Source organism: Leuresthes tenuis, unplaced genomic scaffold (assembly GCF_036924035.1).
Source record: "Leuresthes tenuis unplaced genomic scaffold, fLeuTen1.0.hap1 SCAF_8, whole genome shotgun sequence".
Lineage (NCBI taxonomy): Eukaryota > Metazoa > Chordata > Actinopteri > Atheriniformes > Atherinopsidae > Leuresthes > Leuresthes tenuis.
The window spans coordinates 19382445-19400998 of NW_027325362.1; the positions used below are offsets into that span (position 1 = coordinate 19382445).

The following is an 18554-nucleotide window of genomic DNA, read 5'->3' on the forward strand; positions in this document are numbered from 1 at the left end:
TTCCCACCTTTCAATATAGATGTCTGCGTAGAAAATAAAAGTTTGCCGGTGATAAAACCTCCCCACAGAAACACTCTTACAAGACATTTATTTAAGTAGTGTGTAATGACAGTAGAAAGCAGTTAACAGATGCAAACAATGTGCTTCACATGCTCAAACTGACAGAAGATAGTTATTGAAGTGATCTAAACTTTGTAAATGACTGACAGTTCCCCTTTCTGGCTGCTTGTCTGAGTCCTGCACCTCCACAGTGGCTCATTGATGTTTTGAACACTACATCCACTCAAGTCAGAACAGAATAGATGATCATTCGATACCTCCAGTGAGACAGCCCACCCCGTTGACTGTAGAAGAATATTCAACATGGCGAAGACCTCTCTGACTGAGCAAACACTTAGTGATTGTTTCTTCAAGTGGCCCATTATGAGAACAGCATGTGGATTGCGGCGTTAAAGTGGCAGCACGTGTCTCACTTTAGGGCATGTGAAGTTGTTGTGATTGTGCTTTCGGTCCACGGAGGTGTTAATTATAAACTTGACACATTTGTCAATTGTCATTCCTTACACAGAATGTTAAAACTCCAAAGAGAGAGCCGTCTGACAGTGTCTGACAGTGTTCAGCACCATCTAGAGTCGCTGTGGGCTCGGGTGTTTTTAAGAAAAGCTTGATTGTAAATTGGCGAGTCTTGGAGAAGAGTATTTCCATCGGGATTTGGTCTTTTAATCACCCCCGAGTTGAAGGATGTGGTTTTGGGCTCACGTAACGGAAAGCCCTCAAGGGTTGAATTGTGTCCACTTTCCAGGACTGGCTGCTACTGTTCCACTGGCCAGCACACCCAATACATAACTTCATTTAGCACGAGAGTGTTATCTTTATCTCTTGTGGGAGGCTGGAAGCCAAGACTAATGCTCTCTCCGATGGCAACATCTGTCTTTTATGAGCCAATTTCTTTTCCTTTTTTACTAGTTATTTGTGTCAGTGTGTGTGTCAGTGGGCTTCCAAAAAAAGGGTGTTTGTATGTAGATATAGAAGTACAGTAACCTATATAGTGCACATGTGAACATGGGCCTCCTTTGTGCCAGGTCAGCCTCAGTTTAGACCAATAAGCACAACTGGGTTAAGAATTATAAAGAAACATTTCAAGAAAAACATTACATTAGCTTCAAAACAAATTGAGAATCGTGTATTAAGTTCGTGTTCAGGACATGTTTGCTTTAGCCTGATATGGATTTGTAGAAAGAGTTTACATTACCTGATGTTGGTTAAATGTTTGCTCCAGCAGACAAAAGAGATGTGGGGAAGCCAGTAAGGACTACTCTTACAGTCTGTCTGTCTATCACTGTAACTATGCTTGCTAGTCCTTGAAGGTTGCGTGTAGCTGCAGCCAATCACAGCTGACACCGGTTGACAGCAGTCAACAGACATTCAGCTGGCAAAAAAAACCACGGTTAACAATCCATGCTCACATTCATGCTTATGATATTTCTATAGCTTAACAGCATGTTTTTGGACTATTGAAAGCAGAAGGATCAAACCCAGAAACCCTTTGCTGTGAGTGTATAAGAACGATCACAGTCATGTCATTATTTTTTTTCAGGCCATTGTGTGGAACAGAAACTCCTTTTTCTGTAGATTTTTATTTCTAATCCCCAAGAGGAGATGCATCTACCTGCAGGTTTTGAAGTGACCAAAGCCAAACTCATGTATTTTCACTCTCACTGCAGCCTGCTAAAGCTGCAAAACATCAAGGTGGATGGAAGGGAGCAAAACGTCTGTCATGCCTGCACATGACCTGCAAAGCCATTAATCTCAGTAACCTCAGGAGCCACACCCTCGCCTTTCACTTCTCAGAAACAGATGTATTGGACTTGACATCAGCTTGTCAACGCATCTCTGCAATGGTCTATTTTCAGTATCACTTACAGATGGCCAAGAAACATTCCAAGATAAGTTTTTAAGCTATACAAAGCTTTATGTATAATGCTAGAGAACAGTAATATCCTCCCTTTTCTTAGGACAAATATCGGATGATGCTCAGGATACGTCTTGGACTAAAGTGGACATGTTAAGACGTGGGTTGACGCAGGGAGGGGAAGCGGAATGATGCACGGTCAGGGTGAGCGGCAGGCTGCCCCGCGGTGCATTCCTTCAGCTTAAGTGCAGTCAAAACGCTTGATGAAAAGTGAAAGTGCAGTGAGGACTGAGCAATAATTCCCCTTCTGTCATCATGTCTTTTTCACACAATTTCCTTCCCTTTTTTTCCTCTTTGTTGCCCCTCCCTCAGGACATTCATGTGAGAACAGGAGCAATAGTTCCACTCCACCCCTGAGCCAGGTCAGGTTCACTGAGCATCAGTTTTGTCTGGTTGATCTGAAGTGCTCCCACAAGCAATAGGACTAAACACCTGTAAGGTTTTAAAGCATGAGCGTTATTACTATTAGATTAAAAATTTAATTTCAGTCACTTGGCATATATTCCCTACATGACCAGCTGCACATTAAAAAGCTGTTTCAATAAAAGTGCGTACTCTTTGTAAAATATAAACAAAAATTCTATGCATTGATTTGCAAATTGTTGATACCCCATATTTATTTCAGAGGTAAAGATGGGGAGGGGTTCACTACTCTGTGAAAGAAATAAAAATTCTGAACGTCAAATTGCAAATCATTCTGGAGTTTCATCATCTGCTCTGCATAATATCATTAGACCACTCAAAGAATGCAAAGAAGTCCCGAGAGGCAAGGCCAAACATTGAATGGTTGTGACCTCAAGGTACAAGTCTGCAGTGGAAATTATTGCCTTGGTTCAGAAAAATAGCTGAAAAACAGTTCATCACTGCATTAAAAAATGTGAGGTATAACAATAGTGCAAAGAACTAACCTTAAATGAATGCTATCTCTCAGTCCAAATCAATTCAAGATGCCTCTAGAAAACAGTGTTGTCTTTGTCCTTACTGTATATATAGCGTGTCCATAAAACATGGGTGGGTGTCAAAGTGGCATTGGCTGATCCTAAATATGATATAATATCGCATCCAGCAACTTTTAGCTCTTTGAGTCGCTGCTTTGGTAAAGGGGTGTCCTGGTCTAGTTGCTAGGATCAGTTTTCTTACATGTTAACATTTGTTATAAGCAACTTTTATGATGTTAACCAGTTTAAAGTGGTTTAGCTTGGTAGTATCCCAAAATCAATATTTGACCAACAAATTATTTTTGCAGAAAAAATCATACATTTTGTCCATGTGGTGGTGCTAAAGTAAAAGAATCACCAATGTTATTATTAATGACTTTACCTATAATGGACATCCTAAAAAAAATAAATCATGATTATGAAAGAGGACCATGGCTAGGCAAAAAATCCAATATAGTTGTGATCAGTGATTCCACTCAGTGAAAAACCCTCCTGGCTGTACAGTGGTGTGGTAGTTAGCATTGTCGCTTCACAGCCAGGGGTCCCAAGAGGGTTGCTAGTTTGACTGCCAGCTGGGGCCTTTTGTGTGAAGTTTGCATGTTCTCCCGGTGCATAGGTGGGTTTATTCCAGGTACTCAAGCTTCTTCCCACCATCCAAAAACATGCATGTTAGGTTAATTGATGACTTTAAATGATACCCAAGAGTGAGTGAGAGTGTGCATGGTTGTTTGTTTCTATGTGGCATAGTTATGGACTGGTGACCCGTAAAGGTTTCACCCTGTCTCTCACTCAATGGCAGCTGGAGCAGACTCCAGACCCCCCGCAAATTGGATTAAGTGGGTATAGAAAAACCCTCCCTTTCCTCTCCTTTCTCCAAATCCTATACCAAAAAATATTTTCCACATCACAGCAATACGACTGAGTTGATAAGGACAAGGGAAAAGTTCTTCTGCTTGATGAAACAACATCTTAGGCAAGTTCTAAATTGCTTTTTGGGTCTATCAAATCCCAATCACAAAGCACACATAGCTCCTCCTATCCAAACATTCTTTTGAATGTGGTGGAGTAAGTATGTGCAGATTATATGTAGGCCTTTTGAAAGTAATTTGCTTTGGCAGGTATAAGGAGAGTTAAGCACACATTCCTGATATGGCATTAAAAATAAACTTATTAGAACTGACGCAGTTTCCAAATTTGCATGTTTGCCGATCTGAACACGTTGGCCTACCTTTCATAAGCTCCATTCAGCTTTTTTTTTTTTTAATTAAACATACAAAGCTTATTCGTATTAAATATGGCATGTGATACAGCTTCAGTCAAATAAAGCTCATAAATTTATGAGGCGAATGTCAAACGCATTTCTTTATTTGATGAAAGCAACATGTCATTTCAGTGTCTTTTGTACGAGACATCAAAAAGACGTCTTGTTTATATTTGCCTTCGGTGATTCTTAGTTTCATCAGGATATTTCAAAGTAGAATGTCTTGGCCATGAGCTCAGGAGGAGGGCTAGAGAGCTTTCATCTCTTTAAGTCTTACAACATCTCACAGTATCTCACAGCGCCATTCACAACTAAATCTAACACACATCTAACATGCTGTGGTTTGTTTTTTATAGCTCTTTTCTATGCTGTACGTTGTATCACTTTGGGACAGTGTTTTGGAAAAAGACATTTGAAAATCCATGGCTTTTCTGTGCAAATGTATATTTGTGGTAACACTGGTGTGAAGAAGTCTGTTTTACCTTGACTGGCTGCCAAGAAAATCACACTGCTAGATTGGTTTCTCTCATTTAGCCTGAGCCTTTAGCTGAACTTGTCCAGGAGCACTCTGCACAGGAGCCAGACTGTCACATGAGCTGTAAAACAGAGGTTTCCTTATCCAGGGCCAAGACCATGGCATGAACTGCACTCTGTTTGGGGAAAAGGGACAGAGAGTTTGATCAATCTGGGAATGGTGTTTTGGAAATATGTCATGTCAACTTCTGCTGATTTTCTGAGAAACACCACAGATCGTATTCTATACATTCTTACAAATAGCTGTCTTAGACTGTCTTAGAGTCACAGAAAAAGCTGCATCCATAAACAACTTTTACAGTGATTACGTTTAGGAAACTCACATGGAACAGGAAGAAGACTGTGGTAATGATTAGATGTTTGAGATTGGGATTCTGAGATATGACAGGGCAGCTCAGCACCAAGAATTACAGATTTAATGAGCACCATTGCAGCACCCTCTGTAATTCACTGTATGATTAAAGTAAAAGTAAAATGTGAATTCACCTGCAATGTGCTGTGTGGTACTACTTATATCTAGCCTCATATTGCATATCCATCCAAACCTGGGAGTTCATTACAGCAATTTAAGGTGTATTTAAAAAATAATGATAGAGCATAAGAAGACATGGTGAAAGAGAATAATCACTTGACCCCAGTGAATCTGAATCTAACTGCATTTTTAAGGTCTGTGTTTAGTTGTCTGGCCCACAACATTTATTTCTCTTTTTCACTAGGTTCACTCTCACTGCTTTAGTGCACCTAAACAACTGTTCCACACCAAACAGTAGACATAATTATCACATAGCTCGTGAACTAAATGGGACATTTAGCAGCAGTTAATGTACCTGATTTTTACCTCAGGGCATACATTAACCAGTGGAGCCAAAGACTTGACTCTAACTGAATCATTATGTTGATCCATGACATTTGGCTGGCTGAACAAGCAAATTTTTTTTCAAAATGATAAAATAAGCTTTTAATGTTTTTATTAACCTGCTGTAGCTTGTTGGCTTCTGTTAGTACCAAATCTCTACTCGTCTAAGTCCTGCCACCACTTTTTAGCACAATGCTGAGGAAAAGATGAAGTTGCTGGCTGTGATCACATTGATAAATGGGCTGACATGATGCAGCAAACGTTATTTACTGAGCATATGCCACTGCAATTCTCAGCAGATGAGCAGATTTGTAATGTACTTGCTCACTCTCCTTTCACCACAGATTTATGACTGCTCATAGTTTATGTGGTGCTATTTTTCGCTTTGATGAAAACTGCCTGTGTCCTCTATCAGTGGATATTTCAAACAGATTATACAAAGAAAATAGCTTTGCAATGCATGTGAAAGTAACAGGTTAGATTAGGACATGTACCTCTCCTTCTTGACTCAGCTATTCTGTCAAATGCACACACTCAACATAGAGAAGAATTCCACTGGGCTGTTATCGTGAGAGAAAGGCTAGGCTTTGCCAGGTGTTCTACAGCTGGGTGATGAAACACTTAAGTGAGTCACTATATGTACTGTCTGTCTAGTATGTTGTCCAGGTGGTCAGGAAACTTCTTCCTTCAAAGGAAGAGCACGTCTCAGATCTTCACATATGGAACTGAGTTGGAATGAGGTGTTGAAGTGATTTGTAGGAACATGTTCCTGTGCGAAAACTATAAACTATGTATCTGTCAATCTCGGTACATAAGTCATATTTATCACTTATCATTGAAAGGTCTGAACATATTTCTGGACATTGAAAGAAACCAGTTGATAAATGTACTAAATACTTTTGGGAATGAAAAGTGATTTCATTTGAACAGTAGGAAGGGATACACGTTTGCATGCCAAGTTGTTTCAAGCTGCACCAAATCCTGTCAAATACTCTACTAACTGTGTGACACTTTTTTGACATTTACTGGGTAGGCATGTGGTCATGCATCTGTGAGTCCATAAGTGTTTTAAAATTTTTGAACATGCCAATGTTGATTACCAGGGTCCGATCAGATTACTCCTAAATGTAGCCAGTAACTGATTAGAAATTACAAAGCAATTTTTGTCGATTCTCAGGACAGAAAAAAAATACAAATAATTTGAGACAACTTTCAGATTCTTTTTTGCAGAGTAGGTTTAAATACTTTATTGTTCACAAATCAAATTATTTATCTCATTGTGCGCATGGCATTACCACCTCTTGTTTTCCATCTTAAATGATTTGTATTTTATCCTTTTTTTTCCAGGGTGCACCACTAAGCTGGCATTGTCCAAATGTCCAGAGAGAGAAAAGCCTGGACTATGATCAAGGAGTTTCAGAAGAGCACGGTCCTCTTTGGGCGCAAAAAATAACTCCCTTTAGCATATAATTTATAACTTTGTGCCCTTTTTAGATTCACATAAAGCTTTATATGAAAGGAAAGATTGTAAAAAGATTATATTACTTTTTATAAAACAGCTCGCGATATGTTCAACACAACCAAAATAAGAAAAAGTAACATTTATAGTTGGCCTTGTATCAAGAAGATCACTGGCTCAAAATGTTCATCTTCCATCAGGCATAAATAGTTATCTTTTCATTAGCCATACATATTTTTTTGGAAAACAAAACGAGGTCACGATTAACAAAACTGGCCATCTGTTAATTAACATTATTTATTATGCACCAGGACAAATTGGAAAAGTAGAAATGGACAAATCAAATTACGCTCAGTGAAATGTGCTTGCATAAATGTCTCAGGTTTTCTTTGTTGTATATGTATTTGCAGTCTGATTATGTTATTCTAATTGCATGTAATTTATTATTGCCTAATAAGCCTGTTGATAATTAGATTTTAATCTATGAACTTATTTGAATGTGATTTCCATGCTGCTCTCCAGCAGCAATGCTGTCCCTACAATGACCTTGTTTATCCACAGGGATCAGTTGATCAATGTGTAATCAATATTCAGAGGGCAAAATGCATTGTTTTCCATGAGGCCATGCATGACTTGCATGTAGAATGTGTTTCTTATTTCCTGAAGGAGTGATTGGACTTAAATTTTTTTGCTTTATGTCAGAACTTGATCATGATAATTGTAGCGTCAGTCATCATCATTGTACATTGAAATAAAAGTTGACAGCAGCTCATTGTTACCCAGGCATTAAAAGTGGAAAGAAGGAGGGATCTGGCCTTGAGAGGGAAATTCCTCCTCTTGTAGTGGACAGCAGGCTATAGGTCAAGAATTTAAGCAAAGATTCACTCTGTCTTCTAAAATGGCCCTTTCTTAAGATAAGATGTCTCAAGGCCTTCGGGGCGGACATTTAAGAAAAATTATTTAGTGTCTCAGTGATGTTACTACATGATGTATGGATGGGTTAAAAACTCTGCACATGTATCAGCATGGACGTTGGGATATATACTCAGTGCTGGAAAGGAGGTCAGATGTCAGGCGACACGAATGTTGATCACTTGTATCAGTTCATTCATTTAGAGAGTCACCTAAGTCTCCTGAGCCCCCTTTACATCAAGTGATTTCATCTAGCCTATTAAAAGATTTCCCATCACAAGCTTGACTTTAAAGCTCATGAATAGTAGCCCCTCCAAAGCTCATTATAGCAGGTTGTTTACTAATTGTTTAATGATTATTTCTGTTAAGAAGGTTCACTTCCCAAGGTTATATACCTAGCTATTCATTCTGTGTAAATTAAACAAAATATTTGTTCTGTGTCATGCTGTGGCATGCTTTGCCGCTCTGTGACTCTGAATGTGAAAAGTCTAAATGTAAGCTTAATGTCAAAAGGCATGGGACATAAATAGATGAATGAACTAATTAATGGACGTGTTCAATTTAGTCAAAAGTATTTGTATTCCTATGGCCTTCAAATGTTCAGAGTAGCTCATCCATCTAAATTGAAATTTAGTAATTAAAACCCAGACGCTGAAATGGGGCCTGTGGCGAGCCCCTTTCACTCAGCAGTCAACAGGTCAGCATGAGAGTTGTCATGATCCTTCTTAATTAAGCCCAAACAGGTATGTGTCATGGGTCATCTGCTATAGTAAGACTGTCATCTTTAAGGTTAACAGGTTTTGCTGAAGGGGAGGATAATGGTATGTCCCACTGGCCTGCTGTCTCACACGGGTCAACTCATTGTTCCTGATGAGGTTTCTGGACAGCCAAAAACAACAATGTTGCTAACAGAGTTACACTTTTTTTAAAGGAGATTAGAAAAGCTTGTCTAATGAGACTTTAATCCTCAGTGATAGTTTCATTTTATTTCCTCTTTTTGTCCTTTGACAGACTCATCCAGGTGTCACAGCACATCAGGCTGATAGATAGCTTGGCTTTCCAAGATGCCCATACAGATGTGCAGCTGCCCATCAGATGCGCAAACTCACTAATCCCTTCAATTCCAAAGAGGTCGAAGGACAATTTTAGCATTTCAGTTTCCCTACTCTTTTTATCGCGTTGCAGCAAATCCTTTCACAATCATTAAGAAAAGACTGCATGTTTTATCTGTCCAACTTTGTCCATGTCCAAAAGGCATAAACATTTTATGTGGATTTTTAAAACCATATTTTGGTAAAGTTTCCCTGCATGGCAGCAGTAGGCAGTGCCCAAGGTGTGTACTGTCCCCTGAATGTTATGTGCTTATATAAGTTACCTGCTCAAAACCAAGAGCCTCCGGAGGAGAAAGTGCAAACAGTACAGAGTGCCCAAATAAATGTTTGCATGTGGTTCGTAGCCAAAGATCTTCAGCCACAAAACCAATCCACATTGCTCTTCGTCTCCACACAGAGCCTGTGTTCACTTGCTTCCAAATACATACAAAACCATTCATCTATTCTTTACCAGTAGGGTTTATTATGAAGTTTATTTCAAGCAGTTTCAAACTACAGTGCAGCCCTTTTCTTCTGAATATAACAGCTCCAGATAAGACCAATAATACCACAAGTTCTTTTATTGTCTGCTTTTTCATGATGCTCAACTGGACGGCATATCTAAAGCACTTTAAACCCATGCACTTATTATGATTTAAACAGCAAGCTAAGCTGAGCCTCAAAGTTGTTTTGGTGTAGTGGAAAGAGAAAAACAGTTTGGTCATTGTGCCTGTAGTATAGTCACTCCATGAACTGAGGTCTGCCTTGGCTTCGAGAGAGCTGCACCATGAGTTTTGTCTATCTAACGGACAAATAGTTATATCTGTATTACATCCAATGAAATCAGACAATTGACAGTGGCTGTATGAACTTTGCATGTTTTGCAATAGAATGCAAAGTTATCCTCTGGTAACTAAAGATGAATTTTTCCTATGATATTCAGCACGACATAAAGAATTTGTTTATCATTTTTTAACATGATATCATCTGAACTTTCTATTTTTTTAGAACTAACTTGCTTAGAAGCACTGTCACACGTCAACAAGCTAGTTCAGAGGCAATATGCTGTATACAATTCTGACACACCTCCTTTGTTACTGGTCCCCTCTGTTAAAGCTCTGGATTATGTTTGTTAAAATCCTTAAGGAGTTGTGAACTACTAGGAAGTATAAAACATTTTCTAAAAATGTAAAGCTTCAAATATCATGCAGACTGACCTCAAAAATGACAGACAGGCCATTTACCTCAATACTGTGTGGACCCTTCATACAAGCAGTCCCTGTGTCTCTCGATTAGTGACAGAGAGAGAAAAAAGTGTGGACCTTTTTTTTCTTTTTTTTTTTGCGAATCCTGCAATGGTCTTTTGACCTGGTCTATGTCCTCTGTGAAGAGAGACTTTGTTACCCTTAGACAGACTTGTAGACTTTAACGCACACTTTCACAATAGTATATGTGTCTGTGATTTTCCATTTGGAAAATTGTGAGTTTTACCCTCACATCCCAGGCTTTACTTGAGACAGAGTAATCATCATGAGCCTAATGATACAGTGGCCCTCTGTGACTGTGCTGTGATTGCCCAGTTACACATATGCACATGCACACATGCCAACGCGTGCAAGCGGGAGTTAGGCTGATCTTGACCTGTTAACACTTGAGACACTGCTTTGTGCTTAGCTTTGTAAGCCTTATATGTAAAAATGTTTAAGTGTGCAGTTTTTCCAAAACAGAGCACAAATGTCTGCACACCTGTAGAATATCCTGCCTTCACACACTTGTCCCATGTCAGCTGTTGACAGATGTTTTGTTGTACTTTGCACCTGTTGAACGCAGGGTTTTCCTTAGCCTTTGACCTCTTCACTTAGCGGTAGTGTAATCTCAGTAGCAGCTGTCACTGACATTGATGGCATGGCACGCACCACTTGCTTGTTGCCAGACAGACTAATCTTCTCACTTTCACTGTGAGAGGTTGCCAATCTTAGCTCCTGTAAGCGCTGCACCATATTACCCAGCCCTGTCAGGTGTGAGGTTGCCGCACGATGCCTCCCCGATCATTATCACATTATCTGCTTTAACCAGAGTCTATACCACAGCAGCTTCACAACACCTCTGCGTTGCTGTGGGCTGCATACTTGGGGATAACTGAGGCTAAAGCTGTATCATGTGGCGTCTTTTGGTTGGAGGCGTGAGTGAGCAAAGACTGGGTTCAGTGTTTGCTGCTGGATGGGTGACAGTTTGGGTCAGAGGTTCACTCTCTGCACAGCTCTGTCTCCTTCTCTCCAGACTCAAAGAAAGGATTTGATGAGGAGGACTCGGAAGCAGCAAAGCATCTGGCAGTAGACGCAGCACGCTTCCCTCCACATCCTGAGGGCCAGCGGAGCTGCTCTGTGGCAGCCAAAGGAGAAAAACAAGGTGCACACTGTGAGCTAAATGCACGCTAAGGGCAGTGGTTCAGGTTACCCCTTGGGTAGGTGCACCGCCACAGAGAACCTAACTGTAAAGAGTGGAGGAGGGGAGATGTGGTGCAATTATAACTTTAAAAACATTTTAATCAATAACACTGGACCAGAATCTGTTTGTGAAAACCCCCAACAAGCCACAAAGGGATTGACACACCCTTGAAGTGCCAGATGCTCCAACACATTGAATTTGGCAAAGCACACATTAGGTCAGACTAACTTGATTATATCTTATATAATACGTCAAAATTCAGTCACAGTTGTAGGACTAACAGGATCACCTCTATGCCCTTTTTATAAATGGAAGTGATTTGGGAAAGTAAAACTTGTCTCTGGAAAGTTCATAGAAACTTTTGAAGGGGTTCTGCTTCAAATAAAATACTTTTTTCATTCGTCACAATGTAAATTGTTGCCAGACCACATACTGTACAACATGTTCAACATGAACACTATCAGCTGCGTGACAGGCTGTTGGAAATGCCCTCATATTACTCTGCCTAGTTAAACTAGTGCTGTGCAATCTTGAATCGTGCCTTTTATCTTTGCTACTCTTGCAACACTATAAAACACCATACTTTGAAATGAGGACTCTCATCCAAATGACGTCAGTCTAGACTCGGCACATTTTTAAGCCCTCAGTAAAACATATAGATAATATGGATAAATATTGATAACATATGGATAAAAACTTGTTAAGATGAAAAGATATGTTCACTGAAACAGGATATAGTTACAAGTTTACAGAGAAATAGCATTATCTAGAATTATCTTTGACATCACAGATAATGTAACCTTACAGATGATGTCACAGAAGTAGGAAAGATCCTAAAAAAATTATCATAATTTACACCTTCAAACTGATTTCTGCATTATTCTGGTGGACAGCAATAAAGTAATAATAAACAGTAGTTTAAATAAAGCAGAGGAGGGACTTTAAGAGTGACTGATGTCACTGGAACATCAGTTTTTATCTGTATTCTGATATGCTCAATATGTAACAAAATATTAGTAACATATTGAAAGTTGGACATGTTCTTGGTGGATAATTTGACTGACCACAACAACAAAATTAGTCATCAACAAGTAACAGAGAATTCTGAGTAAGTGCTCTGGGATTGGATCCATTTTCAGCACTGTTGTATGTTTGCAATCTGCTGAAGACCCCTGAGTCTTTGTCTGAGATTAGTTTTAAGACTCTGCTTAATTCAGACAAAATGAAACCCTCCACAATCCGTGGACAAGCTGACTGGACATTTCCTTGTTGGGTAGGATGTCTACCCAAAATCTCTATCTTCTTAGTTGTTAAGAAATAGATAGGATTACACTTGCAGTCATTTGAACAGTGAACGGTCAGGCATTAGTGGCTGCGTCTAAGCTGGATTTAGAATGAAATGACCAGTCATCCCTGTACTGGTTTAAGACTGCAGTGTTTCCTGAAAGCAGAAGAGAGCAGAGCTGTTGTGGAGGACAGGAAGAATTAATGAGGAAGCATCAAGTCAGGCCATGGAAATAACGCTAAAGGCTTTTCCTCTGAGGGTGGTGAATATTCCATGGAGGAATAATAATCTCAGCACTCTGCATGCAGACCCTCCCCTGTCTGAACAAGGTGAAACTATCATTGGAGTCTACCTGTTAGTGCTGGGTAAGTCATCCATCATACAGACCAGTTTCCTGTATAGAATCTGTACTAAAGCTGTGGCTAAATATTCACTGGGAATACCTATTTTGCTGGTTTTGTGGTATTTGAGAACTATTACAAATTAATTAAATATCTCTACTGAGTTTCAAACTCATTCAGCATTTTAGTCAGCACTGCAAAAAAAAAAAAAACTCCTTCATACGGATCATTTCAATTCCTCCAGTCAAACATTAGAATGAAAAAGTCAGTGGATTTTGTCAGAGGCAGAGACTGAGATATAAGGGAAAAATGTGCTTGTTCTGGATTATTAACATGCTTATCTAACCACGAAGTAAAATGATTTAGCTTTAAACATCATCAGTTATTTCCCCGACAGCTCAGGATCAGGTCAGTCACTATGAACCACAATATAACGATCTATAATACTCTGCTCCATGTCACCACTTTATTCCTGTCTCTTTGAATGTATTCTTTTTCACTCTGATGTGCTTTACTCTGCCACACAATGCTAACTCTACAGTGATATTGTGTTATTATGCTACACCATCTGACAATCAGACACTCCACTGTATGCTCTGCACTAAGACCCTATCTGTATACTGTACTGTAAATAAATCTATAGCACATACTGAGATATGACATGGTGGACATTGTGACACTCCACCCTATTCTATAATGAATTAAAAATGTCTCCAATTGATCCTTTACTATACCACACAATACTGAAATCTACTAACATAAATTTACAGTGAATACTGCACACTACTTAACTCTTAGTAAAGACACTGTCGGTTTCTCTCTGCAGGATGGCTGTCGTGGTTTGGAAACAGTTTAGTGATATTTGTCCTGTACAGGCAGCGGGCCTTACTTCAACCAACAGATTTCTTCACTTTGAACCTTGCCATCTCTGATGCTAGCATCTCAGTGTTTGGCTACTCCCGAGGAATCTTGGAAATATTCAATATCTTAAAGGATGATAAGTATTTGATCACCTGGATCTGGACTTGTCAGGTAAAATTCTCACCAAGTCGACATTCAATTTGAAAGAGTTCAATATAAACTATTCTCAACACCCTAGCATTTTTCCACAAAATAGTGATAAAAAATGCAGTATTATTCAATTTTAGTTTGGTGTTAAGGTGATGTGCACAGTTGTTAAAAATGCACGTGTATGTATATTTTCTCTATATTTTTTCTTTAAAATAAACTACAGACATCATGCAATGAAGTGAGTATGTGTGTCATTGAGTATGTGCAAGGGATTATTCTAGTAACCATGTGGGCTGGAGGTAAATCTGTAATAAGATTACATTGGTGGAGGCCTTTAAATGGGTGAAACTCTTCAAGCAGTATGTCAAGAACCAAACGGAGAACAACTCAGAGCTCCCAGGAGGAAATCTATTGTGCATTTTAATCATGTTCTCTTACGTTGCTGTATTTGGGATATTAGTTTGTAGATACTTGATGATGATTGAATTAAAAAGGTTAGTTTTTGGGTACCAGTTCTGAAGAGCTCTAATCGTTTTGATGTTTGTCTCCTCTCCCAGCCTCAGCTGGAACTGAAATAGCTGTCATACTTTTGCTTGGAATTCATCCAGGGTGTTTTTTTTGCTCAAGGCTAGCTTTGGTAGCAAATGTGATATGTGTGAGGGAATGAGTAAACTCTCTGAGAAATCATACAAAAACAAGTTGCTGTAACCAAATACATTGTCAATCAGAGAAGTGTAAACTCCAAAGTCTGAGCCACAGCTGAACCACAGCCGCTGCTATGATCTCATCTTTTGTGTGTTCAATCACAGGTGAAGGAGAAATATTGGAATAAAAGTTAGCTGCTCGATACTTTATCTTACCCTGAGAGTTTGGCTGAGACAGGGAACATCAGAGGTAAATAAAGGGAGCAACTAAGAGGTGCAAGAAAGCGAGGAAGAGAGAAACAGAAAGGAGGAGAAGACATTCGTGTGAAAAACAGATTACTGCAGGGAGCATGATGGGACATGAAGAGTTTCAAGCTAGGTCTGATCCTTCTGTTTTTTCCCCAGGACATGAGTCAGTGGGACTGAGCCTAATGAAACCTTACATGGGGAAGCACGGTGTACTAAAACCCTCTGATTTGAAATAATCAATTTACTGATGCTTGTCCTGTCAACCAAAATGCATCATCATGTCACCTTTTGCACTAAAATAGAGATGTAGCTGTAACACTACACAGTAAGATGAGCTGGGATGATGAAATCACACAATTTTAGGATGCCAACCTGTTGATTTATCTTGGTTTAAGATATTATATATATAAATTTTACAAAAATCAGTATGTCTTAATGCTTGTAAGTCTTGTAACCTGCCAAATGTGAGTTTAAAAAACGTGATGACCGACAGTAATAGGATTAGGACTAAGGAAGATCAAGAAAGTCATCAGTGAGGGACCTTAAATGAGCTATGTCACCTGGAAGTGGCCCTGCAGGGTGCAGGGTGTCGCACAGTTGGAGCCAGACTGAAGCATAGTAACATAATTCCCCTTAAGAGAGGCTGGATTTAAAAGATAATCAGTCTTAAACAATGGCCAGCCAAAAAAGATTTGTCAGCAACTGGATTCAGCCGTCATTTAAATGTTTTGCTGAATACATCAAGATAAAATCTAATGGAAGTTCACATTTTAATTTCCTATTGCTGATCCTGTAAGTTTGATAGCCTGCAGCCAGGGAAATGTTGGTCAAAAGGCAGGAGGAGCTCCTCAACTGTACGATCTCTATTTGACCAAATTCACAGTGAAAAAAACTCAGCAGATTCATGTCTTGAGGCCTCAGCAATTACTTGCCAGAAATCTTAAAGATAAAATTTGATCTATCACCCATCACCTCTATCTGTATTCTTTTCCAGGTAGACGGCTTCCTCACCTTGCTTTTCGGCCTTGTTAGCATCAACACCTTGACTGTTATCAGCGTCACCAGATACATCAAGGGATGCCACCCACAAAAAGGTCAGAACTAACTCCCCAAACTGAAGTGAGGAAACACAAAGAAAGCTTCATACCAGAGTGGCTGCCTCCCTCACATTCCAGCAGGTCTTATCTGACAGAAAAGTGTGTTTTTCAGCTAATGAAACCTAAATACTGACTTCAGCTGTGGAAATAACCACCACTTGTCTCCAGCAGCTCCATTTTTATTTCTCTAGCATGTTATTAAGTCAATTTGAGGTGACATTTTCTTTTTTTGGTGCTGTAACTGATGCTGAAGAATGTCTTAATTACATGGAAATTAGGTTGAGCAACTGCCTGGTTTTATTGTGTTTGCGGTTGTTCATAAAACAGAGTCTTTATAAACCTGTGTGGGTTTTTTTTACATTAGTGGTTGAACCATGAACATTAGCGGTGAGTGTGGGATATATCCAACTTTATTAAGTGCCAGAGCACAGCAGCTGCAAACAACTGATATGGAGCTAGATAAAGAAAGTTAAACAATACAAAGGGCTATTAAAGGAGAGTTAGGCCAGCTAGATGGGTTGGTAGCCAGTTACCCATAGCAACAGAGGCACTGTATCTTGGCAATCCTTGGTCATTGTAACTCACTTGGAAGTGTAGCATTGAATATTGACATAAGACATTTGAGCACTGCTTAGAAACAGAACTGCTTTTTTTTCTTCCCCTGAATACAAAACTATGTGTACTTTGTCAACAGAGGTCCTTTTCAGTCTCAGATGTTTGCAAAGGCTGTTAATATAAGAAAAGACCTCATTGTTCGACAAATGGCAGAAAATATTGACATTCATAGCAAGACAAGAATTTCGTTTGAAGCCTCTCAGTTTTTCTGTTCTGTGTTTGCCAAAGTCCTAACATTTAGCAATCCCACAATCAGTTCCATGACTGTCGCTTGTCCTTGTTGTGTGTTTTTCTAGCTCACTGCATCAGCATCAACACAATTGCAATATCACTCATCTTCATTTGGACTGGAGCATTGTTTTGGTCTGTTGCTCCACTGCTGGGATGGGGCAGCTACACAGGTCATTTCTATTCAACTATCCAAATAGAATATCATAATATTTCACAAATCACTGAGTGACCTTTTTTTTCCTCACATTTCTTAGATCGAGGTTATGGCACCTGTGAGGTGGACTGGTCCAAAGCCAACTATTCCACAATTTACAAGTCATACATCATCTCCATCCTCATCTTTTGCTTTTTCATCCCTGTGATGATCATGCTCTTCTCCTACATCTCTATTATCAACACAGTGAAAAGCACAAATGCCATGTCAGCTGATGGCTTCCTCTCTGCCCGCCAAAGGAAGGTGGAGAGAGATGTCACACGGGTAGGCCAAAATGAAATAATCGAGTTCTTTTGTATATCTGAAACATTTTTCTGCATAAGTAAAATGAGACTTGTTGAGATTCTACTTAACACTTTCCTCTGAGCAATAAACCTCTTAGCACATTCCTCCAGTCCTGACAATTGTTTCCTCATGTCCCTCTCTAGATTTCCATTGTAATCTGCACTGCTTTTATCATGGCCTGGTCGCCATATGCAGTGTTGTCTATGTGGTCAGCCTGGGGCTTCCATATGCCCGGCACAACCAGCATCATCACTCGCCTCTTTGCCAAGTCTGCCAGCTTCTACAACCCAATAATATACTTCGGTATGAGCTCCAAATTCCGCAAGGACATCTCTGTCTTACTGCCTTTCACAAGAGAGAGCAGGGAAGTGGTGCATCTACAGCACTTTAAAAATCTCAAACCTAAGGTCGAGACCCCTGCATCGCTTCCTGTCCAAAAGCTGGAGGCGAAACACGTAGCCGGAGAGCTGAAGCCGTCCAATCCTGACAGCGACTCAGGGGTCAACAGTCCTCCTCAGACACCTCCAGATATCTTCCACATTGATATGCCATCGCAAATTGAAACATCAGAGTACTGGTGTGACAGACTCTGAAGACGTTTCCATTTCACTTGAATCAATACTTGAAGTACAAGGGGAGATTAGGAGTATTTTTGTATTTTTTGGTCTTACCCATGTTCATAAACTGTATCTGTAACCTGTCTTAATAAATTATTTTATGAAACTCAAGCAGGCTTTCCCAGCAATCTTTTATTTTAATTTGCTTTTCCAATAAAGACATTTCAGAATATGATTAAATCCAAACTGGTAACTGCTACATACAGTGTTGAGCAATGATCTGTCTGAATCCTCTCAGAAGGTATCCAGTTCATGAAAAGTGTAGGCAGTAAAGCAGCAGGACAAGAGACGAGGGAACATCTGGAAACACTGAACCGTCCTTGACTCAGTTGGAGCACGCGATGGTACTGTATTCTGTCATTTCCTTCTTGTTGCCTCTGAGGTCTCTCATGACATCAGATCTCACATATACACTGCAGATTACATTCTGTCAATTAGCTGTCTATACAATTATGCCATTTCACATCTCCTATCACTTAAGCATCCCAGTGTCA

At 39.6% G+C, this 18554-nt stretch overlaps 1 protein-coding gene across 1 annotated transcript; it reads left to right on the forward strand.

Moving 5' to 3' along the window:
- Positions 1-11181: 11181 nt before the first annotated feature.
- Positions 11182-18157, forward strand: LOC140312498 (opsin-5-like). The gene is made up of 8 exons (XM_072390295.1): positions 11182-11209; positions 11304-11432; positions 13086-13110; positions 13901-14129; positions 15996-16095; positions 17010-17114; positions 17199-17422; positions 17587-18157. The coding sequence occupies exons 1-8, from the start codon at positions 11182-11184 to the stop codon at positions 18034-18036; spliced, it is 1290 nt and encodes a 429-aa protein (XP_072246396.1). The 3' UTR covers positions 18037-18157.
- Positions 18158-18554: the final 397 nt, after the last annotated feature.